The sequence below is a fragment of the Castor canadensis genome, chromosome 8, assembly GCF_047511655.1.
Source record: "Castor canadensis chromosome 8, mCasCan1.hap1v2, whole genome shotgun sequence".
Taxonomy (NCBI): Eukaryota; Metazoa; Chordata; class Mammalia; order Rodentia; family Castoridae; genus Castor; species Castor canadensis.
In genome coordinates, this window is record NC_133393.1 from 106683695 (window position 1) to 106709099 (window position 25405).

A 25405-nucleotide genomic window follows, 5' to 3' on the forward strand; every position below is an offset into this window, starting at 1 on the left:
GAGGGTTCCAAGGAGTTGTTCTCTATTCAAGGTGGAATTCAAGCTTCTTTAAGAAAGTGATCATTTCTAAATTTCAAAGCTGGGTTTCTTCATGACAGCGCCTCTCAATGTGTCATTCTAAGACCAGGAGCTTTGACATCATCCCGAAACTCACTAGAAATGTAAAATCTTGGTGCCCTCCCAGACCTGTACAATTCACAAACTCTGGTGAAAGGGTCCAGCTGGGTTTAACAAGCCTTCTAGATAACTCTCATGCATACTCAAGTTTGAGAGCCATTACTTTGAGAAAACAAGCATGAAACAGAGAGAACTTTTTTTTCTATCACACATTCTCACACTTGCTTCTTGTCAACACACCCCGTTTTCCACTACTCCTAGCATAGTTAGGATTATTCCTGGGAACTTTTAATGAGACATCTCTGTTAATCCAATCTAAATTTTAGGGAGAAAAAGCTACTTTAAATTACTTAGCCTGGGTTAACACTGACAAATTAAAAAAAATATATAGAAGCCTAAATCTTTGAAGGACAGATTTAAATAGTAATAAGGCTATATTTGCATAAGACTATTGGTAATGTATAAAGGTAGTTTGTCCCAGTTAGGACAAACTGCAGTCTAGAAATATTTTTTCTACACAATTGGAGCCAGTGAAGGTAAAGTACTAAATTTATGCTTTCTAAGAACAAGCTCCATAAAAAGCAAGATGATTTAAATCAAGCAGGAAATCAACAGGAGTTGTACATTTGATTGACAGAAGACAGTAATGCAAAGCAGATCCTTGGAAACTGTATGGAATAGATTTGGAAATGTCCATCTCTTCCTGCAATTCCCCAAAAGTCTCTACTTTAGGCTTCCTTCTCAGTACCCAGATTTCCAAATTCTCTCTTCTATATTGACCTTGGATCCAGATGCAGTCAAAGCAAAATAACAGATTTTGTATCAAGAAGGTTATTTGCATCTTTGTGAACTTAGGGATTGGAAGCAGCCCCTCTCGTGGAGCCTTGGACAGTACAAAAGCCATTTATTTGTCTGTACAAATGTTACATTTCTTTACATTGTTACATTTCTGTGAGAATGAAAGATGACAAACTCAAAAGCTCCTGAAGGCAGAATGGTGATTGAATCTAGAGGAAGAAAAATGTCTACAACCCTAAGTGTTCCAAAAGATTTGGCCATCATAAAATAAAGCTAAAATTAATTTTAAAATATTCTAATAAAGGCTGTTAAAAGTTAGCATTCACTGGGCTTTACTGGGTGCAAACTTTGTTGAGAAAATATTAATTATCTCCTTTGATCCTTTAAACAGCCAAAGAAAGTAGACATTAAATGAACATTTGTAGATGAGAAAACTGAGGCTCAGAGAAGTTAATTTACTCATTTCCCAGCTTGTCAGCTGTGAGGCCAGTCTAGAGTCCCTAGGCATTTCATTCTATGGGACTAGAAACAGTTAATTTGGACTCTCTTGAATGCCTCATTTAATACTTGAGTAAAGCCAGTGGTCTCTAGCCAATTACTAAGGCTTCACTTCCCTGCTTTAAATCCATGAATAGCTTTCCCCATTGGCTTCTGGGGTAAAATTCAAATGTCCTAACATGGTTTAAAAAGCGATAATGATTTCACCTCACCTATTGCCATTTCCTTAACATATGTTATGCTTTAGCTGCATTGGCCTACTGGGATGTGCCATGCTGCCTATAGCCTTCTGTCCTGCCTCCCAAACCCCTTCCAGACCAGGTTTGTTAGACTCATTTCCTTGAAACCTCCCTCTCCCAGCTCAAATGGCTGCCTCCACACACTCTTCAACATTTTGTACATACCACAGCATATTTATCATGCACTTAATTGGAGATTTTCTTCTGTTTATCCTACTTGGTGGTGAACTGATTTAAGGGCAAGGATTGTGTTCTCTTTATTTAAGAACTGGAAGTCCCTAGCATAGTACCAAGTACTTTGTAGGCACTAGAATATTGATGGCATGACTGAAAACCAAAGATTTTAACACATTTGGGAATAGTTCTACAACTCCCTGGGGAAGGTGCATAGGTGAGGCAGAGCAATGAGACTAGTAACTGGAAGAAAGAACGACATGTTGAGGCCACACTTATTAACGCCAATTGCACACTGGCTAGCTCAAGAAACCAAGTGACATCAAGTGTGGTTATGAACTTCCTGTGACTGACAAGGGAACCATTGTCAGAGGATGGAGAGAGGAGAAATCAGGTAAAGAAAGAGATGAAACACTGGAGTAGAGGAAGTCCAACATCAGTCTGAGCAACATTTCAGGGGGTAGAGATTTGTGCTGAATATTACCATCCCAAAAATATCGAGTGGATGAAGGATGACAACTATTCTGTATGATAGCTCAAATCACCAAGATAATTTCAAATCAGTGACTCTCCTAATAATCAGTGCTTTTTTTCCAGTCAATTATATCTTAATCAATAAGGCATAGAAGTGGATTTCAGGAGATAATTATAATAAACCTAGTCCCCACTCACTGAACACTGACTGCCAGTAACTATTTCCTCTAACAAGATGTGATGCCTTCCTGAGGTAGGTACATATCCTTATGCACGCATTATTGAAAACAGAGCCAAATATCAGGCAGGCCAAAACTTAGTAACTTGCCAAAACTCACAGCTTATGTCATAAAGCTGCACTTCAAACTTAGGTCTGATTGTAAAATGTGTCTCTTTGTGACTACATTGACTGTCTTGAACTAATCTGTGACCAGGTTTTGTATTTCAAATAATAGGGGATTTTCCCTCTTGTTTTGCTCTGCATAAAAGACTAAACCAGTTAATAAAATTATATCTCTAATTTTATGAGGAAAGAGATACTATGATTACCCTAATTCTTCTAAATTGATGATAATATGATAATTTTCAAATAATGACCTATTATAAAACGTATCTGAATGAGTATGTATTTTGGCATACCAACTTGAGAAAACCTACTATGGGTAAATATGTCCCTCACATCAATACTTATAGTTTTATGTTGGCTATATACGTTATTTTCCAATGGAAGGATTTAGGATTTTAAAAGTAGGACCTCTTAAAAATTAAAAAAAAATGACATAATATTAGGCATAGAGCTCACAGGAGAAGGATATAAAGGGGAAAAAAAATAAGCCAAAGAAATCAGTTGATCTAGTTCTTGAAGTACTCAGTTCTTGTTTCTAAAACCCCTGCCAATGCATCTGCACAGCTGGGCTTTGAAATCGGACACATTGCCAATTGTGTACACCATACATATTCATCTCTGGCTTGGCTTCTTCACTCTGCAAGGAAGGTAGCTGAGATCTGCTTAGCTGGGCAAATTATGCAAAATATTTCTGCACAGGGCTTTGCCTCTTCGTTAGGACAGAACCCAGATGATGCTGGAGACTTTAGCCCTCTCTTAAAATAAATCCCCCAAAGCAAATGCAATTGAAGCAAACTTGAAAGGAGAGGAATGCAAATGTTGGTATAGAAAATCAGTTGCTTGGGAAATAACAAACCTGTGCATATTTTTAAACACTGGCTATAAAATATATTTGGTTGTAATCATCATTTCTGTCTGCATCAACGGATATAACTACTGAGTTTTTTTTTTACTTTGAATAGAAATCGTAAGCACATGGCCTAACATGACCATGAGCTCTAGAACTAGATGATTTGATTATGGGAAGATTCTAAAATGTTGACACTAATTCATTATTGGTTAGTGTTATGACTTGGATCTTCCCAAAGTCTCATGTGTTGAAAGTTTGGTCCCCAGCTGGGGGCACTGCTGAGAGGTGACTGGATCATGAGGTCATGAGGGCACCATCTTCACTACTGTGTTACTCCGTTGACAAATTCCTATTGAGTTAGCTGTTAGGAGCCAGGCCTGGTTGGAGGAAGGAGGTCGCTGGGAATACACCTGTGAGTGGTTTAGCATGTCTGGGGGCCACATGTGGCTGTCTCTCTTCCTTCTGGTTGCCATGAAGCGAGCAACTTTGTTGTGCCATGCCTTTCTGTTATTCTGTTCTGTCTCACTATGGCCCAGAAACAACAGAGCCAGCCACTTAAACCTCTGAAATCATGAGCCAAAATAAATCCTTCCTCCCTTAAGCTGTTTTTAATCAGGTTATTTTGTCACAGTAGCAGAAGGTTGACTAATACTGAAAACTGGAATTGAGAAGTGGGGTCATACTACCTGACTATGTGTTTCCTAAGCTTTTGGAAATGGAACTTGGAAAAGTTTTAGGAAGCAGTCTGAAAAAAAGCTTAGATTGCTGCAGGCAGAGCTTATTGGGTGATTTTGGTGGGAGCTTAGCAGACCAGAATACCACTAGAAATGGGGACAGTAAAGACTAGGTTCATGGTGTTTAAAATGGACATGAGGATACTTAAGACCATTTGCATTATATTATGGCAAAGAACTTGCCTGCATTTTGTCTATTCCCTGATACTTTTGGGGGCTGAATTTAATGGTGATGGACTAATTAATCTGGTAGAGGAAATTTCAAGGCAGCACAGCATTTAGGCTGTGACATGGGTATTGCTGGAAGCTTTTAGCCAGATTTAAAGTGAGAATTGAGAGGAAAAAGAACAGAAGGATTTGAGAAACTTGAAGTTTGGCCAGAAAAGAAGTCCACTTAAAGTTGAGACCAAGGAAACTTGTTGCTGAAGAAATTAGCACCATTAAAAGGAAGCCAAATACTTTGTGTCAGGGACAATAGGAGTGATGCCTTGAGGGCACTTCAGGAATTGGGAGGACACCACTCACAGCAGGCTCAAGGGTTTATGGTATAAACTCATTTGAAAGCTTTCGCTTTGAGAAGAGAGCTCCAGGATACCACCCTGTTTACTCAAGGCCACGTAGGAAGCCATCCAGGCACTCAGAAGCTGCTATAGCCATAGTCCAAGTAGGCCTGGCTACTGATCGAGCTGCAGACCTTGATGTTGTCCACATGGTGCTAGTTTTGCAGGCATGCAGAATACATGAGTTATGGAGTCATGGAGACCTCTGCCAGGATTTCAAAGGAAGGCCTGAGAATCTAGGCAATGTGTAGCAGGGTCAGAATCTTTGTGGGAAGTTCCTGAGAGGGCAAAACATGGAGCTGTTTCAGTGAAGCCAAAGCTGTGATGGAGACCACAGGACGCTGAAGATGTCAGAAATGCAAAATATCTGCTAAGGAAAGCTGCAGGCAGCAAGTAGAGTTAGCCCAGGAGAAAGGCCGTGTAGGCTGCAGGAGGAAAAGACATAGGGGCAGGATTGCCCAAACTCTTCAGAGACCACATCACATCACTGTGTTATGCAGAGGCTGGACATGGAGCTATAGAAGTTAATGTTTGTCTTGCCAGGTTTTGGTCCCAATGCTCCTTCCTATGCCCCCATTCCTCCCTTTTGGAGTGGAAAAGTTTACTCTGTGCCATTGTACATTGGAAGTATGCAACTTTAAAAAAATTGCAGGGACTCATAGCTAAGTGTTTGCCTTGAGTCTCAGAGGAGTGTTTGGACTTGGACTTTGGAGCAGTTGTAGAACGTTGAGATGGGATTTTTGAAGGTTGACTGAAAGGATTTTGCATTATGAGCTTTTTGAAGGCCAGGATGGGATAATGCTATAGTTTGAATATGTGTTGAAGGCTTGGTCTCCAGCTGGTGGCAGTATTGAAAGGTGATTAGATAATGAAGACACTAACTTCATCAATGGGTTAATGCATTATCAAATGCATACTGAATGAATTATTAGGAAGTGGGGCCTGTTGGAGGAAGTAAGTCATTGGAGGTGTGCCTTGGAAGAGTATATCTTGTCCCTGGCCCCTTCTGGTCTCTCTGCTTCCTGGTTGCCATTAAGTGAGGAAATTTGCTCTGCCATGCCCTTCTGCCATAGTGTTCTGCCTCACCATGGCTCAAAAACAACAGAACTAGCTAAGCAAAGGTCTGAAACCTTTGAAATGATGAGCAAAATTAAATCATTCCCTTAAGTTTTTATCAAATATTTTGTCACAGAAATGGGTAACAAATACAGGAATAATATACTGTATATTATATAGTTTAGACAAATAAACAAAAAAAGACTTGTAACTATAATTAGTAGAACCATATTCATAGGAAAGTCTTTAACTTTGCTCATAAGATTGCAAACATTTTAAACTTAACATTTATGATATGAATATTTATCAGTTTCTATAATTAGCAACATTAGATAGCTTTTAAATTTTTATTTCTATTTTTTCCCATTAATTTTTTTATTAGGATATATTTGTTGTACAAGGGGTATTCATTGTGACAATTCCAAACAGGCTTGTATTGTACATTGGTTAGATCACCCCCACTGTCCCTTCTCCTCAACCTCTCCTGCTTCACTGAAAACTATTGCAGGAGGTTTCTGTGTTCTATTTCATATAAGTATATCAACTCCATCAACCATATTCCCTCACCTTAATCTCCTTCATTCACCCTCCCTCCCCATAACTGCCCCCCCATACACTGTACCTACTTTACGGTCCTGTCTTTCATTATTAATATCTAAGTTGATGTTCAAAGGGGTTTCCTAATGTATCCCCTCTGGGAGTATACTTTAATTTGGTCAGTTCAGCCCCTTCCATTATTTTCCCTAACCCCCTTACCTCCCACACCCCTATTTTACAACAGCTTTCAATATATACCTTTATATCCTCTACCTTCACTAGTGTTATGTTTTACGATATCATTGCTGCTCTATCATTCTCTTTCCTTTCCCTCCTTCCCCAAGTTCCATAGAGAAGTTCCACTGTTACAAACATGTTTTAATATGAGTTTGTATATGATCATGTTTGTTTTTGTGTATATGTTTATCTTTTAGATCTATCTTATACATATGAGAGAAAACATGTGGCCTTTGGCTATCTGAGCCTGGTGTACTTCACTTAACATGATGTCCTCCAATTGCATCCATTTACCTTCAAACCACATGTTGTCATTATTTCTTAGGGCTGTGTAAAACTCCCTTGCATATCTATCTATCTATCTATCTGTATGTATCTCACATTTTCTTGATCCAGTCATCAGTTGTAGGGCCTCTGGGTTGTTTCCAGAGCTTGGCTGTTGTGAACAGTGCTGTGATGAACACTGGTGTGCAGGTGTCTCTACTGCATCCTGACTTATAACTTACACTCCTTTGAGTGGCTGTCCAGGAGCAGTATCACTGGATCATATGGCAGTTCTAGCTTTAGCTAAACTCTCTTAGTTAATGGACTTTTTTCAATTAGCTCCAGCTTCTTATAACCAGATGAAAGGGTTTAGATTGCAGGGTTATGAAAGGTTTGCTCCAAGAAGTTTGTTAGAAATGTAAATCTCAGCCTCACCTGGGGATAGCACACAGAATCTGCTTTTTCATAAACTCCTCAGGTGATTCTGAGGCCTCCTGGAGTTTGAGAAGCATTGCTCCACCTCCACTCTACTCAAGTTACTGGAGGCACTGAGAATGGATACAGCCCTTTTCAAACCACCGCATGGCACAAGAGCATCAGGAAACACTAAATTTTCCTATTTACTCTGACTCTGCAGTCCTACTTTTAGAAATATTTTGTAAGGAAATCATTCCAAAGAAGATGAAAAGTTGAATAAAGATATTTATGTACAAAAATATCTGTGATTCTACAATCTACAATAATGAAACAACTGGAAATAACAAAGATAGGTATTCAGGGTTTACAAAATGTTTATAACAAAGTTAAGATAAAAATTCAACATTTACCATAGTTGTAATTATGTAATATAAATATCAATGGAAGCATGAAAATGACTAGTTCCACTGCATTAGGGTGACATTCAGTGGTGATTTAGTTCTCATCTTTGCATTTCACGGTGATTTAGTTTTCATCTTTAAAATTATTTTAGCATAATTATAATAATATGTATAATGAAAATATCTTAATTATATCATTTAAAAGCACCATTATTTAAAATTCATTCCACACTCTCAGTGCACAATTTAAAGATTCTTTTAACTAGGTAAAACACTGCTGCAAAGTCACTAGCCAGCTGTTGTCTGTAAAACATTAAGATCTGCAGTCTTCTTGACAGATGGGCAGTTAGGAAAATCAGTGTTAAATGAGAATGCTCTCAATACCTGAATTATCTTCATCTTTACGGATTTTGAGTTTCACCAGGTCTTCGCACTGCTGGAGAATCTGGACTGCATCTTCCATGGAACAGTTGTCTAGCCGGATGTTATCTATTGCAAGTAACTTGTCCCCAAGTTCCAGGGTTCCAGTTCTGTTAATGAATACAAGTAACACATGACAATGATGCACACTTAAGCAGGCCATTTAAAGAGGCATTAAGCAGAATACAGTATTACGGTACTCTTTAGGGGAAAGAGGGTTTTTAAACTACTTTTAATTGCATTTTACTGACAAATCCCCATTTTTTTCCAGTCTTATTTGGGATGGTTTCTGTGACAATAAATTGCAGAGTATTAAAAACATTTTTCATTTTGCTTTCAAACTAGGACATCCACATAAGCTTCACTCAGGAAATCCAAGGTTCTAGGGAAGGTAAGTAAGGGTTAGGGATCTGTAGAGATCCCAGCATCCCTGTGTTCCTCCATATTTTTGCACCACTCTCAATCCTTTGCAATCAGATGCTAGGAGAGGGCTGAGGGAGTGAGGGGATTCAAGGTGGGATGGAGTTAGTTGAGAACGGAGGCTTGGAAATCTGTCATTTCCACCTGTACCTGGAAGGTCACTATAGCTGGAGTTGGGAGAAAAGGTATAGATGAGTCTGATAGGTCTATTTGGAAAGTGGCCTCTGAAAGTATAATACTGACTATGGACCAGTCTGGTCTGCTGAAAGTTTTTAAGGTCCATGACAAAATCAGTAAAATAGGAGAATGTAGCACTTATGTGTTTGTATGTGTATATATATATATGCACACATATTTATGTTTGTGATAGAGACCACCAGTTGTTTCCCAAAATTCATTCCCCCTTTCCTTCTTTTGGCTCATTCCCTAAAAATGCATGCTCCAGATTCTCCCAGCACCCCTCCCAACCCCAATCTTCTACTTATGGATAGGAATAGGGGATGACTGACAAGTGGATGGGATGGCTCTCTAGCCCTTGATTGTCTGCCTACCCCCCACCTGCTATATAAGAGACAAACTTCTGTTTTGTTTGAGCCTCAGGATTTATGCTTCCACAGCAGCTAAGACTATACCTATATAATGTAAACTGATACAATGTCCTTCTTACTTTTTGAGTATTAAAATGTTTATTTGGAAAGTTAACAGTCTTATATCAATATGCTCAATCACCTAAAAAGTATTTTTATCTGTGAAATAAAAAGTTTCAGATTTCTTTATTTTGATGATATAAAGGCCAAATAGCAAATATGAACATTGCTGGCAGTTCAAGAATCTTGCTTGTCCAGGGAGGACACTTTGGCATCTAGCAAGCTGTCTCATAAGCTACTGTGTCTGTGAGGGATATTTTTCATAATTGGGCTACATTCAGGGTTTCAGCTGGAAAATGAAAGCTGGAAGATGATCAGTGAAAGAAAGACCCTAAAAAAACATTTTAGCAGATTACTATCTGCTCTGATTGACTAATAATGCCTGCCCAGACAATATTGAGAATATAGTGATCCATTGGCAATGTCTACCTTGGGCATGGAAGGGGTAGTTTCTGTTTAAATTAAGAGATGCTTAGGAATAAACCATTTCTGTATACATTTTGCTTACCTGTGCTAATAAACCATTTCTTGTTTATATGTTTTGCTTACCTGTGTGCCACACTCCCTTTCTTGATATCTGAAATGACAAGGGGGTCTCCTGGTTTTCTGCTGGATGGTGCTGAAATAATGAAAGTAGAATAATCATACCTTTTTATCTAGGATCCACTCAGAACTGTATATTCCCTGTTTTATACTAACTTTAGAGTTTGTATATAAATCAAAGATAATCAGTAAACGAACTGAAAATATGCACATTATGTCCCTAAAACTTCTTGTGTAAGCATTTATAAACTTAAAAACTAAAGCAAAGTTACTTAAAATTGCAATTGAGAAGGCAGCTGGGGAGCTGACCATCAGGTTTAATCTGTAATTCTCAAGAGGGACCCAAAGAGTTCATATCTTCATAGAAGAATATGAATATCACTTGGGGGCTCTCTGATGGTAGTGAATGTCATCCTTTCTTCCACCCCTTCCTCAAGTCCATCCCAGTGAGGAGGCAATACTCTTTTTTCATTTTTAATGATTTTATTAGCATATAATAGCTATATGGGGGATACATTGTGATATGTACATATGTGTTGTGGCTATCTCCCACTGGTTCCCACCCCCAGAAAAGATTGATTTTTTTCCTCCTGCCCTTCATTTCTTAAAATTAAGGGCACTATCAATATAGTTCAAGGGGGTTTCACCTTGGTACTTTACCCCCCATTACTTATTCATTCTTTATTACCATGTTCCCCTAATATTCAACCACTTACTGCATAGTGCATTAGTTATATTCATATATAGATGGGTTGTTTCAATATTTTTCATTCTCTAGTATTTTCTTTATCTAGGAGATAACACTCTTGATGGGAATGTGCCATGTTATTCAAGTATACCAGCCAGCAAAGTAGATAAGAATCACTAATTTAATATTCCTTTTTCCTGGAAAGAAATTTTTTGATACAGGACTATAAATCTTTAAATTCTGCTCACAAATTCATTCCTAGAAGGTTCTGGAATGTGACTATTTCATTGACTATAAACATTCTGTTTCTAATTAACTAAATTTTATATTTAATTTAATATATTAATTTTAATATTTTAACCATGTGCATAGAACTTTTATTAAATTTAACAGATAAAACTCATTCTGTATAGTGGTCAGTTTGGGGCTTTATAAATTTTCTTAAGACTATTTCCATTTGATAAGAATGAAAAACAATCAGGAATAAGCTTACTTTGAATTAATCCTGGAGATGAGTTATAGTCCACATAACACAAAAAAACTCCCTGATTTATAAAGTTTATACATCAACACTTGTATAAACAAAAAGCAAAAAACCACAACTGGCCTCTGAGAAGAGATGTTTTGCTAACCTGAAGCCTGTAATGATTTCCTTATAGAGATCATTAAAAGGCCCCTAAAGTAAGATTTTATTATAAGCAGTCTGATCATCCCACAATAACCACAGAACCATATCATAGCCCATAATCCCATCTGAATCCCACGAAAATGTTTCTGCACAAGAACAGATGGTTCAACATTTCAACACAACATTTAAAGAAAAAGCAAACCCACATCCCAAGACTTTATCCACTGTCAAAGTTAGTCCACAGTAAATGTTAATGAGACTTCATTTTATCATTATAATTAGCTTCTACCAAAGAATGCAAAACACTGTATTCACTACAATCAATTCATTATTTAAACCTTCATTCAATGATCTGATATAATTTCTCTAGAGGAATTATAAACGTCTAGCAATTTTACTCATGTTATATTCCCAAACTGCAAACAGTTCTGGGTATAGGACATAAAAATAAAAACTTTGTTATTACCAGCAAGTATCACTTTGCGAGTATCTGCCAATGATACAGAATTTTGCCAAGCTGCAGTAAACCTCACATAGCACTCAAATTTTTCCTTTGGCTAAAAAAAATTCATGTTCCACTGAAATGGTATATGCAACTCAACAACAGCAGCAGAAATAAAACACATCAGCCCCACCTCTGTTATTTTTGCATTGAGGAAAAGAGCACCGTGACCTTGTGGGTAAATCTACACAACTTTTCAGAAAAGTCAGAAACTTTTTATGGTCTGTAGACATGCAGGGTTGGCTGTTCTCATTAGATTACTTTCTTTTGCCTCTAATCAAGTCCATTTTTCAGACTTGAAAGGTTTATCAAGGTGGATGCCACTGGGGTGATGAAGTTGGACACAGAGTAGGTGTGAACATGTATGAGTTCCTGCTTCTGTCATTACCATGTGTGTTCACACAGTTCAGTCATGGTTGGTACACTCTACCACCATGTTTAATTCTCCACTGCCTAAAAAGTCATAACCAAGCGTGCTTTACTTTCCTTATAGTGCTTCAAAACACATCAAAGTAATAGATTTTATTAAGTAGATATATGGCTTTTTTCTAGAAAGAGGGGGTGGGGTACAGACATGGTATATTGAATAGGAGCTGAGACTTAGCAGCAGAATGGTCGAGTTCAAAATCTTGGCTCTGCCACTTTTAGGTGTGCTTGAGCACATGGGCTTTAGGTGCCTTGTTTCTGAAAATGGTAATGATGAATAATAACAGTGTTTACCTTACAGTTTTCATTGGGAGGATTACATGAATTACTACATGTAAAGTGATTGAACCAGTGCACACAGAATGCAATATGTAAACGCTTATTATTATCATCAGGCCATACTGAACTCACTTTCCTACTCCTCCCTTTAGATGGAGCCTTCATCTTGCTAACTTGCCTCACCCCTCAGGGCTTCTGAGTGTCTGATCCTTGGAAGAAGAATACACATCAGCCAGTGCTTTGGATTGACAGGAATCCTCCACAGAATCACTGAATTCTGAGTATCAACTATGAGTGAGTCATCTCTGCACTGGGCATTGGCTATGAAACCTCAAGTCAATTGGATAAGAAAGAAGAGGCAGGACTGGTTAAACCTCATGAGATGAGGAGGCAGGAAGTAGTTTTTTTCTCTTCAGAGATTTGATTCTTACTGGGAAGGCCATACAAACGCATCTCGAGTTGGGGTGGGGTGTACTGAATGAATCAAGAGTGTGGCTTTTGAAGGAAGGACAACAAAACATTAAGTTCTGAAAAGGAAGGATAGCTCCTTGAAATCTCAACTTATCTGTCAAACACACAGAACTGAAAGCCTGACAAAAGGGACCAACACCAACAATGCAAAACTCCATGTTATACGATACATATTAAATTTACTCTTTCCCACTCATACTTCATGAGATAGTTTTAATTCAGGCTCCTCACTTGTATCTTCAATGTCACTGCCCATGTACTAGACCCACATTATTACAGTCATCCAGAGGCTTGTTCAGAACCCATCATCCTCATGTCTGTATACAGTGCTTTTTCAATCCAGCAGCTGGGTGTCACTGGCAATGTCATCTCAAATCACAAACAGCCATTTGTATAACATAACAATAACTGACATTTTCCATATTGCCCATAAGTGTATATTCTTGACCCTCCACAAAGAAACTACTTCCTGTATTACTTTTTAAATTTATATCAAAATTGTGTATAAATATAACTTCAAGAGTCAGAAGTTCTATAAGAGCCATCCTCAATGTCCTGCCTCCCTAGATCAGTCACAGACGGTACCTGATATGAGGATGCTTCAGCTTATAGTTTTTGGGTTTTTTTCACTTAATGATTCAGTAGAAATTATACTTTGAAGTTTGAATTTTGATCTTGTCCAAGGCTAGCGAAATATGGCACGTCTATATCATACCATATATCATATTCTTATGATCTTGGTCAGTGGGAGCAAGCCATGATTCCCAGTCAGCCATGCGGTCATGTGGGTAAACAACCAACGGTCTTCGGTGCTCTTTTGCTAAGCTATGATGTTTTCTAGGTTAGGTGCATTCATTGCATTTTTGACTTACGATAGTTTTAACACATGAGGGGTTTATCAGGGACATAATTCCACATTAGGTAGAGGAATGTTTGTATCTTCCACTCTTTTGGTTGTTTCCATTTTGTTAAATAGCATATGACTACTATTACTATTAAATTATATTTCAGGCCTAGTGATTATTTCTATTACAAAAAAATGAGGTGTTAGTCGTCTTTTTACTCTAGTACTACCACTATATTCTTGTACCTTTCTTGCCCTCCATTATTCCAACAGTTTACTACAAATAATTTTTGTATGATCAATATTCAGTATTGACTTAACAAAAGTATTCTCAGAAAGTAAGTCATGTCTCCCTCCTTTTCTGCAGAATGTTTGCCCAGTAGTTATGCATTGTCTTGATGTTTTTGTTTGCTTAGTTTTCCTGTGTTTATCATTAATTCAATTCTAAGTCTTCTCTCAATATGTTAAATCTTATCAGGAATTCTAGCAGCGCTGTCATACATCTCTGGATGGGTTGCTTCTAAGATTGTCACAAAGACCTAAGGATTGTCCTTTGACCCTGGGAACCCAGAGATTCATTCACTGCTCTTTTGCATCCCTGGAGCCTTGCATCTGAGACAACTCTCCCTCTTTCTGGCTTTTGGTGGCCACACTCTCCTGTAGTTTCCTGAGGAAGAGTGCATGGGAAGGGTTTTTGTTTTGTTTTGTTTTTGAGAACTTGTATAGCTGAAAGTATATATATATTTTTACATGTATATTTTACTGAAATTTTGGGTAAAGAATTCTAGGCTAGAAAACCCTTCCCTTCAGAATTTTGAAGGCACCCTTCCATTGATTCAATAGCTTCCTAGTTTCCATAGTTGCTGTTGAAAAGGCTGATGCCATTCTGAATATTTGATTAATGTTTTATTTTTCTGACCCATTGTGTAAAAACTCTCCCTCCCTTTCCCTCCCATTAGAGCCCTATAAGACTGCTTGTTTGTCAGTGTTCTCAGATCTCAGGATGATGTACCTTGGGGTGGGTTTGTTTTCATTCATGGGTTATGGGCCCACTGGTTTGGAAACATATCCGTCAGTTCTAGGGTAATTTTTAAACTTTTTCGCGGTATAGGGGATTGAGCTAAGGGCCATGCACTTACTAGGCAAGCACTCTACCACTTGGACCATGAGCCCAGTTCTTTTTGTTTTTAGTTTGTTTCTCAGACGGAGTCTCCAACTAATGTTGCTGGGCCTAGAACCACAATCCTTCTACCTCCATCTCCTGAGTAGATGGGATTACAGGTGTGCACTGCCATGCCTGACTTCTTTTTGAGATAGGGTCTTGGTAACTTTTGCTAGGGATGGCCATGAACCACAATCCTCCTGCCTCTGCCTCCCAAGTAACTGGGGTTACAGGCATGAGCCACCACACCCAACCCCCAATTCCAGGGTATTTTATAAAATTATTTCTGTGATGGTGCCTGTGGACTGTGATTTTTACAGTACAGTTCAGGCCAGGGAGTTTCTGTAGATCAGATGACCCAGTCCTTTGTCCTGTTTGGAGGGTGTATTAGTGACTTTTCTCATAGCTATGGCAGAATGCCTGACAATAAAAAACTGAAGGGAGGAGAGATTTGTTTTGGCTCACAGTTTCAGAGGTTGTAGTCCACTATGGTGGGGGGCGTGGTGGAACAGCTCAGTTCACATCATGGTGGCTAGGAAGCAGGGACAGAAAGTTGCAAACTGGGGGACCCAGAGTAATGTTAAAGGCACATCCCCAGTGACCTACTTCCTCCAGCTAGGCAATACCTTCCAAAGTTTCTACAACCCATGAAAATACAGTCATCAGCAAGGGACCAAGGACTCAAAGCATGAGTGGTAGGGGACCTTTGAAATTCACACCACAGAGGGTATATTAAGTGTAACCACCTGGCTTCACTGAGCTTAATGGAGAAAGGATAGCTGTGTCAACATTCAGTAGGCAAACTTGCATCTGATCTCAGCTTTTAGAGCAGCATTGCTACAGTCAGCTGTGTTCTCCCTGTCTAGACTAGAGATCTCTCTAGTTCATGCTTTTCAGAGAATAAAACTCAAGGCTTCTGACAGAATAAGGAATGCCACTTGGCTGAGTGAGCAAAGGAATCTGAAGGACTAATTCATTCTCAGGTTTTCAACTAATCCTCCTATCTCAGCTTTATCATCACTCTTACTTACCTTAAGTTCTTGATGCCATCGGTCCCCACATTTCCAGATGCCACCTGAGCCTCTTGGGAAATAGGATGTAAATCAGGTTTCTTGTCAGCTTTGGTTGTTGTCTGTTTACCTGTTCTTTATCTCCTTATGGGTTTTTGTCTTTTGAAAAATCTTATACTATCATTAAAAGTGGGGGACAGGATGGGTGCAGTACCAAAAGTCTGTGTTCAGGTTACCATCCTTTAAGCTCAGAAGAGGTGAAACCACTGGTCATCCCTTATTTTAAGAAACGGGTTCATAGAGAAACACAGATACTTTTTCATTAGCATACATTAATTGAACAAGGGGGGATTCATTGTGGTATTTCCATACATGCATATTATGTTGTATTTTGATCAAATTCACTCCTATTACTCTTTCTTATCTTTTTCTCCTTCCTCCTATATTATTTTATACAATTTCTAGTGGATTTCATTATGCTATTTTTATACATGCATATAATGTGCATCAATCACATTACCCTCATCACCCTCTCTTCTACTCCTCCCTGTACCTTCTAGCTGCCCCCCAAAAATAATAGTCCCTCCTTTTACATTCATGTCATATATATTATATAGAAAAAAAAATATTTTCTAGATTCTGCATATGAGAGGCTCTTTCTGAGTCCAGTTTATTTCACTTAACATGATCTCCAGTTCCATCCACTTTCCTGGAAATAATAAAATTTCATTGTTTATGACTGAATAAACTCCATGTGTATATATACCACATTTTCTTTATCCAGTCATCTGTTGATGGGCACCTATGCTGATTCCACGGTTTGGCTATTGTGAATAGTGCTGCTATAAACATGGGTGTGCAGGCATGTCTATTGTATGCTGACTTACATTTCTTTATATATATGTCCAGAAGTGGTACAGCAAGAACACGTGGTAGTTCTGTTTTTCATCTTATGAGGAATCTCCATACTGATCTCCCTAGTGGCTGCACTAATCTACACTGCAACAGTGTATAAGGGTTTATTCATTCTCTTGGCCTACTCTATATTTATTGGCCATTTGTACTTCTTTTGAGAACTGTATATTCATTTTCCCATTTATTAATTGAGCAATTTGTTCTTTTGGTGTTTAGTTTTTTGAGCTCTTTATATAGTCTGGTTACTAGAATAGCTGGACAAGATTTTCTCTTCTTCTGTAGGATGTCTCTTCTTCTGGTAATTGTTTCCTTTGATGTACAAAAGCTTCTTAGTTTGATGTAGTTTTATTTGTCAATTCTTTTACTTCCTGAGCTATTGGAGTCTTATTCAGAAAGTCATTGCCTATGCATATACCTTCAAGTGTTTTCTCATTGTTTTCCTCTAGTAGCTTCAAAGTTTCATGTCTTACATCTGAATTGATTTTTGTGCAGAGTGATAGATAGGGCTCTAGTTTTAGTCTTCTACATCTGGATTTCCAGTTTGCCCCAAATGATTTGTTGAAGAGGCTATCTTTTTTCCAATGTATGTTATTGGTGCTTTGCCAAAAATCAGATGGCTATACCTGTGTGGGCTTATTTTTGTGTCTTCTATTCTATGCCTTTGATTTACATGTCTGTCTTTGTGCCAGTACCATGCCGTTCTTGTTATTATGCTCTGCAGTATAATTTAAAGTCAGGTATTGTAACACCTCCAGCATTGCCTTTTTTTGCTCAGGATTGTGTTAGCTATTCTGAGTCTATTTTGCTTCTCATGCATTTCAGGATGGATTTCTTATTTCTGTGAAGAACATCATTGGAATGTTGATGGGGATTTCATTGAATTATAGATCATTTTCAGAAGTACAGCCATTTCCACAATATTAATCCTGCCAATCCATCAACATAGGAGGTCTTTCCATCTTCTATTTCTTTCTTCAGAGTTTTGTAGTTTTTGTTGTAGAGGTCTTTTACCCCTTAATTAATTTTGTTTCCAAATTTTTTTTGAGGCTACTATGAATGGGATTGTTTTCTTGATTTCTTTCTCAGTATGCTTATTATTGTTATTTCTCAGTAAGTTTGTTGTATTGAAAAACTTACTGATTTTAGTATGTTGATCTTGTTACCTGCTACTTTGCTGTTTAAAGTGTTTATCAGATGAGAGAATTTTTTAATGAAATCTTTAAGGTCTTTTAAGTTAAGATCATATCATCTGCAAATAAGGATAATTTGGCTTCTTGCTTTCCTATTTGTACCCTTTTTTTTCTTTCTATTGCCTTATTGCTCTGCCTAAGAAACTATATTGAATAGGACTGGAGAATGGCCACCTTCAGCTGGAGAAAACACAGATTCCTTTCCTCTCAGATAGTTGTCACAGGAGGTAGAAGATGAACGTTTGTATCTTTTGTTTGAATAACTTTTTCTGCCTTTGAAGACAAGTGGACTCTGCTGAATTTTGAATCTAATTAAGTGGGAATCAACAAAGTAGTCCAAGAACGGTGGAGCTTACTCTGCCAGTCAAGGTACTTTGCTCAGAGACCAATGACATGTCCAAACTATAGTGGACTCTCTCTCTCCCTTTCTCTCTCTCACATTAAACTTTAATTTCAACCATATACCTCATATGTGACAAACAAAACAAGTAATTTGTTTTTAAATGGAGCAGTGAGTAAAGTTTTTATTGCAAAGTTGGCAAAAACATGAACCATTTGCTTGTAAGTATGCTTAAGACTCGGGGCGAAGCAGAATGACAGATTTGTTGTGCTTATCATAAAGGCTTCTTTATGATTTTCCAAAAAATAAAGCAAGCCTTTGTTCCTAAAAACAAGTCATAACTAAAAAAGAAGGCCAACAAATTAACTGCACACACAAAATGCTGCCTTTTGCTTTTTTGATATAGGTTGTAGGAAGATTCATCAATCAGATGCTGACAGGGCTGAGTGTTGTAGTTATAGTAAAGCCAGGGTTAAGGCAGATAGAATGGGTTTGGACTCCTGCTTCACCTTTTATTAGCTCTGGGTTTTGGAGATGTTACCCAACTGAGTTGTACTGCCCTTCCTATAAAATGGGGATAGAGGTCACAGGGCTGTTTTGAGGATTAAATAAAAACATACAATTGCCTAGTGCCATGCCTAGGCACTAGAGTAGATAGAAATCCTGTAATAAAATCTCAAAAGATATCACCAGTGTCAAAAGGACTTTATTGACAACTGCACACAACAGAGACAACCAGGGTTCTCTGACTTGAAAGGCAGGCGGCTGTGCTGGAAGGTAGGAGTTGTGATTTCTGACTGGCAGGTGTATGAGGGGATTGGATGCAGCTTTCAGTCCCAAACTGCATCCTTCTGCTAAGTTGTTCCACTTTATTTGATATAATAAATCACTCTATATTATAGCTATAGCATTAACAAAAGTAATGTCTGATGCTAATGTGCTGTAAATGTTTCATCAGAAACTTAAGAAAATTAGACTAAAACTGCTCAATGTGCCCAAAATCAGAGGGGCTCATTTTTCAGTCAATTAGGTCTGGAAAGGGTGCCCTAATGGTTTTGATAGTATGTATGTTTCCTACAATGGAGAGTTGCTTCTTAAGACTCAAGTTTTCATAAGATGAAGACGATGGAGAGGGAATTTTGTGCAAAAACAGTGAGAAAAGTAAAAAAATAACCTTGCAGTGCCTCAGTTTCTCTCACGGTAATTACATGTGTTTGAAAAGGAGATCCCTGGATCTCCTGCTTAAGTGGTATGATTATAGTCAACACCAGATATTGTTATATAGAGCTGTGCTTAAAGTATTTCATTAGGTTCTTATGTGCAAAGTAACTAGTGATCATCGTACTAACATTCATTAGGGTTCACAATGTATTCTAGGCGTTGTATATGTACTAACTCATTTAATCTTGCCAACAATGCTATTCAGAAGGGAATACATACACTACCTTATAAAAGAGGAAACCTGATAGAGAGGGTGAGGAGATAAGGGAGAGGGGCAGTCTGGTCTCTGAGTCCTCATTCTTGATCATTTTCCAAGTTATGGTTTCTTTAGTCCATGCAACTGCCTTTTGCTTTTTAAAAAAATTTTGCAAAAAATTATTTTAGTAAAACAGTGTAAAGTTGGGAGAAATAGGAAAGGGGAAGACAAATGTTTCCTGTTTCACATGGAGGAGATCAGAGTGAAGAAGGCTTAAAATTGTGGTTCCTGCCTGGGATATTTATCTGGGGGATTTCATGCTGAATTTTCATTTAGACACTTGGTCACAGTTACCATCCCTTAATCATTTTAGTAAATTTCCAAGCAGAGGCAATGAGTTTAAGGTGGTCTACTATCCAAAACATGACTAAGATGGCTTTTGTTACTATTCAGAAAATATGGAGACAAGAGACTTAGGCCTACCCAAAACATAGGAATAATAGGTGCAACTTTAGGGAATTAATTTGTCAGCTGTGCACTTTAATTTTCTTTCTCTCTGTTCAAAGTTTCGCTCAATGGCCTTTGCATAAACATCTATATTCATTGCCTATGTTAGTTTTTCTTTTTCTTTTATTTATATGTGCATACAATGTTTGGGTCATTTCCCCCCACTTCTCCCTCCCCCCGCCCCTTTACTCTCCCCCCCACCCCCTTGCTACCAGGCAGAAACTTTTTTGCTCTTATCTCTAATTTTGTTGAAGAGAGAGTACAAGCAATAATAGGAAGGACCAAGGGCTTTTGCTAGTTGAGATAAGGATAGCTATACAGGGAGTTGACTTGCATTGCTTCCTATGCATGTGTGTTATCTTCTGAATTAATTCTTCTCTAACTAACCTTTTCTCTAGTTCCTGGTCCCCTTCTCCTATTGGCCTCTGTTGCTTTAAAGTATCTGCTTTAGTTTCTCTGCATTGAGGGCAACAATTGCTATCTAGTTTTTTGGGTGTCTTACCTATCCTCATCCCTCCCTTGTGTGCTCTCGCTTTATCATGTGATCGAAGTCCAATGGGTTCATTTCCTGGAGGACACAGTGTTTAGTAGAGAACTGCTGAGGAAGACTGCTTAGTCATTTGCTCAACATATGCAAGTATTAAATGAGTACCCTGTGTGTGCCAGGAACCGTGTGAGGCCTCAGGAGTTTATTATCTCATAGGAATGAAAATGGATCCTGGCTTTTTTTCTTTTATAGCAAATTCTGCTTTCTCAACTGACAAAATATGAGTATTTTTTACAAGGAGACACAAACTCAGCATGGTGATGATTAGTTGTGTAAATGTAGCTGTAACTCTACAAGAGCTGACAAGCATGTGTGACAAGCTTATACATCACTTCTCCATCCAGTAGCATAACACTTCCAGTTTCCATGAATAGCACTTGTTTAAGGCTGGCTAAAATTCAAGCCATTTTTGTGGGATTTTTTTTGGGTTGTTACCATTGTTGGTAGTTATACCAATTTTAGAACTAATGCTTAGTGCATATAAAACACCATCATAAAACATAATTGCAAATGACTATATATGTGAATAAAACAAGTATTTTGAAGTTTTGCATACATGACTATATCTCAAAGAAACTGAATACATTGTACCAATTGGGAGGGTACTAGTGGGAAGGAGGAGGGTGAATGAAGGAGATTACGGTGAGGCTACATGGTTGATGGACTTCATATATTTATACAAAATAGAACAAAGAAACCTCTTGCAATTGCTGTAGATGGGGTGGGGAGGGGTTTGAGTGGGAGAGATGATGTAACCAATGCACAGTATAAGCCTAACTGAAATTATTACTATGAATTCCCCCATTAATGGATTCGTTCTAATAAAAAATTTTATAATTAAAAAAGAAACTGAATATATAAATGTGTATTTTTTTAAAAAAGAAGCATCACACCAATTTCTTTGATGGATACTGAATAAATTATGCTTTTATTTATATCAGTTTTTAAGAATAAGTCTATTACTTGAAACACCTACAGAATGACAATTTTCCTAATTAAAATTTGAGAAGCTTCAGTAACAGGTACTTAAACTACTTTTCTTAAAAAGCACTGGCTGCTTACTTGGGCCTATGAATTAACTAAAGAAACCACTTTTACTTACAACTTATGGTTATTCCGAGTTCCACATTGTGTTTCTTAGGGAGCTTTACGTGAAATGTTCCACTACTTGGGATGACAGATTCTGTAATTTGAAAACAAAAGAAAGTGTTTATAGAACATCGAGAAGACTGGAGTACCCATCAGTGAAAATGTATCAGGGAGCACTTGCATCATGACTTTGGTATCCAAATTGTAGGAACTGAAGTAGGCTGATTGCCTGTAAGATCCAGATAAACTAAGCTCCTGTAATGATGTGTGTTCTACCCACGGTGAGCTGTTTACAATCACAGCCACAGTTGAGTTCCATATTTCTCAAGTGTGGTGCAGAAGCCCAGTAAAACATAAAGATTCCTGAATCATCCTTGATGTATGAAATCAGAATCTCTAATGATGGAGCCTGGAAATTTGCATTTTTTGGGGTAGTATTAGGGATTGAATGTAGGGCTTTGTGCTTACAGGCAAGTGCTCTGCAACCTGAGCCACACTTCCCAGACCTTTTTGCTTTAGTTATTTTTCATATAGGGTCTCGTGCTTTTGCTTGGGGCTAGACCTCAGACCCTCTGCATCCCATGTAGATGGGATCACAGGTGTGTACCACCAGGCACAGCTTGTGTTTTGACATAAGGTCTCCCTAACTCTTTTGTCCAAGCTGGCCTCAGTGACCCTCTCATCTCCACCTCCCACATTGCTGGGATTACAGATATGAGCCACCCCAGAATGTGTACATTAAACATATTCTCGGTTTTGAAATCAGTGGTCTAGACTTTATAACAGTGCTGTTGGGATGTAATCTATGTACTATAAAAACTTCCTGCCACATGAATAAACATCAGCTATGATTTGGATATAATGCTGTTCTGATAAACAATAAGATCAACTTTGAAGTTATTTCTATAGCTTTTTCCTGATACAATTTGCATTGAATCCATAATTACTTTACTTCTGTTACTTTTACTCCTTGCTTATTTGTCAGCTTTGAGGTATAACTGATGAATAAAATTGTATATACTGAAAAAAAAAAAAAAAACACCCATATTCTCCAGGAAATGCATAGGCATACTAAAGTTTAGGAACCCCAGTTCTGATTATGTGCTTCCTCAACCCCCAACCATAATTCACCAGCAATTTTTTCTTCTTTTTTTATTTGTTGTTTGAAGTTGGCAGGAGAATAAATTTCAGAAAAGATGTCAATTTGGTGTGATGGCTATTGTTTGGGGATGGGAATGAAAAAGTATAAAGAAGTAGAAGCAGTGTCAGGTGCTCGTGGCTAATGCCTATAATTGTAGCTATTTGAGAGGCTAAGATTGGGAGGATTGTGGTTTGAGGGCAGTCAGGGCAAAAAGTTCACAAGACCCACATCTCAACCAATAGCTGGACACAGTTACATGCACCTGTCATCTCATCTACCAAGGAAAGAGTATAATAAGGGGATAGCAGTCCAGGCTGGCCTAGGCAAAATGTTCCTATTTCAAAAATAATCAGATTAAAAAGGGCTGGAAGCATGATTCAAGCTGTGGAGTGCCTGCCTAGCAAGCACAAAGCCCTGAGTTCAAACCCCAGTAATCCCCTCCCCCCAAAAGAGAGAGATGGGTAGGAGCATGAATGATATCCATATTCATAAGATTTCACAACCAGAATACTGGTCACGACCAATTATATTGAATGCTGAGTTGGAACACAGGGACCCTGAGGTCCCCAAGTTCAGCAAGAGTGACCCTTTAAGTTTCAAGATCCTGGAGAGTTTCAGGAGGTCTCAGAGAGGACCAGGAGACCCTGGAGGCTGAAGATGGGCTCAGATAATGGCCATCCAGTACAGAAATAAGTAAGTTAGTATTGTAACAACAGAAAAAACCATTGTGCACAAGCTGATTCTCAACCCTCAGTAGGACTAAGCTAATTTTACTAGGACCTGACTAATATCTGAGAAATGAAGCAATTGCTAAATATTCCTAAGCATGTTCTTGAAATTCTTTTAGCAGTCTGGGGGACCTTTAATTAGTGCTAAGTGGAAATATCCTCTGGAGAGAGCATGTATTAATTCTAAGTTACTAAGGACTACAATCACTTCTTAAAGGTTTTAGAAAAAGTACAAAGAGGCATCAAGAGCAAAGGAAATATTAATAGAAGGGAAAGATTGTGGTATAGGCCAGCTAAACTTCTGTTACTGCCTCATCAGCTTGACTGAAGGCTACCTCTCCCCATCTAGTACACGGAACTCTGGGACGTGGTAGAACTAAGAGGCCCTCAGGCATCCAGTCCATTCTGTCAAGTGCGTGTTGAGCACATTTTGAGTCTCTGCACAGTAGAGGTGAAAGTTAGGATTGGACTCATGGAAATAGAGTTAGAGTCCTCCTTTCCTTGTTGTGCTTTAAATTGTTCTTGGCCTTTTCTCCTTTCCCTTGAGAAGTTTAGGCAGTAAACTTTTTACAAGACCAAAATCTAATCTTCCAATTACGAAGGGTCGCCACAGAGCATTAAACTAGCGAACACATTAAAAATTTGATTTCACTCAGCCCTCCAGGCTTCTAAAAACCACCTGTAAAGAAGGATCCCCAAATTGCTTCTCTGTGTTTTTGTGGTGCTTCTGGGCTTTCCCTCCTGGGCTTCCTGACTCTGCTCTATTCGTTGACTCACTTCAGAGGGGTGTGAAGGAATCAGCTGCCTTTCCACTTCCTCACACTCTTCTAAAGCCTCTGTGACCAGGCCTTTGAGTAAATAACTTTGGTGTCTGTTCATCCTTAACAAACACTCTAATGTGCCAGTAAGCGAATCCATATATACACATATATATACATACACATATATTATACATAAGATAAATATTTTATAATATATAAATACTATAATATACAAAATACTATGTTTAATCATTAAGAATTGTATTGTATCTTTCCCTTTTCTCAGCAGAACTTAAAACAGACAAAATTTTTATTTCTCCCATAGATTGCATGTACCATAAATATTTACTTTCCATGTGTTTTTCTAATCCCTGCCTTTCCTCCATCTCTTTCCAAAGTCTGGCTCATTCCTCATTCCAATAACACAAGGGTAATTGGCACCTTTTCTCCCCACCTCTCAATTGACCATTTAAGAATCTGAAGTTAGGATGCACACTATGGGCAGTGGCCAGGATTTGCCCATATGTACCAATAGCTCATCTGCAAAGAGAAGGAAGAACAAAACAAGTGTGCAATGAGGAGCGAGCACTCAGTCCTGGAGAGGGCCTGGGTTGGCCTTCACAGCCTTGATGTCTAGTTGGAGCCTCTTCTGTCTGTGAAACACAGGTCATGCTTCCAGCAAATGCCTCTTCTCTGCCTAAACTAGCAGGAATATGTTTCTGTAGTAACGGAAAGATCACTAATGAATACATTGATTCAGAGGAAATGGGTTGAGAGCAAGCAGAAATGTGACATCCTCATGTTCAAAGGCATAGCAGGATTATGTGATTTGATTGTTTGGATAAAGGACACAGTGATCCAAAAGCAAGAGCACATGAAGCTGCACTATTTGTGGAACCTATTTTATGTACGTATGACTGTTTTCATTTTTTAAAAAAAGTTCCCTGTGACAGGGGAGTGGGAAATATTGTTTGTTTGCATTTATGTATCTATGTATACAACATCTTTTCTGTCTGTGATGCTATCCT

At 38.2% G+C, this 25405-nt stretch overlaps 1 protein-coding gene across 17 annotated transcripts in view; it reads right to left on the reverse strand.

Moving 5' to 3' along the window:
- Grip1 (glutamate receptor interacting protein 1) overlaps positions 1–25405 on the reverse strand; it is a 644165-nt gene that overhangs the window by 46911 nt on the left and 571849 nt on the right. For all 17 annotated transcript variants that reach the window (XM_074083851.1, XM_074083844.1, XM_074083854.1 and 14 more), the window contains 3 exons: positions 21761–21841; positions 9739–9808; positions 8087–8232 (listed from right to left, as the gene is read on the reverse strand). In XM_074083851.1, coding sequence (XP_073939952.1) covers positions 8087–8232; positions 9739–9808; positions 21761–21841 — 297 coding nt within the window. The remainder of the gene's footprint in view (positions 1–8086; positions 8233–9738; positions 9809–21760; positions 21842–25405) is intronic.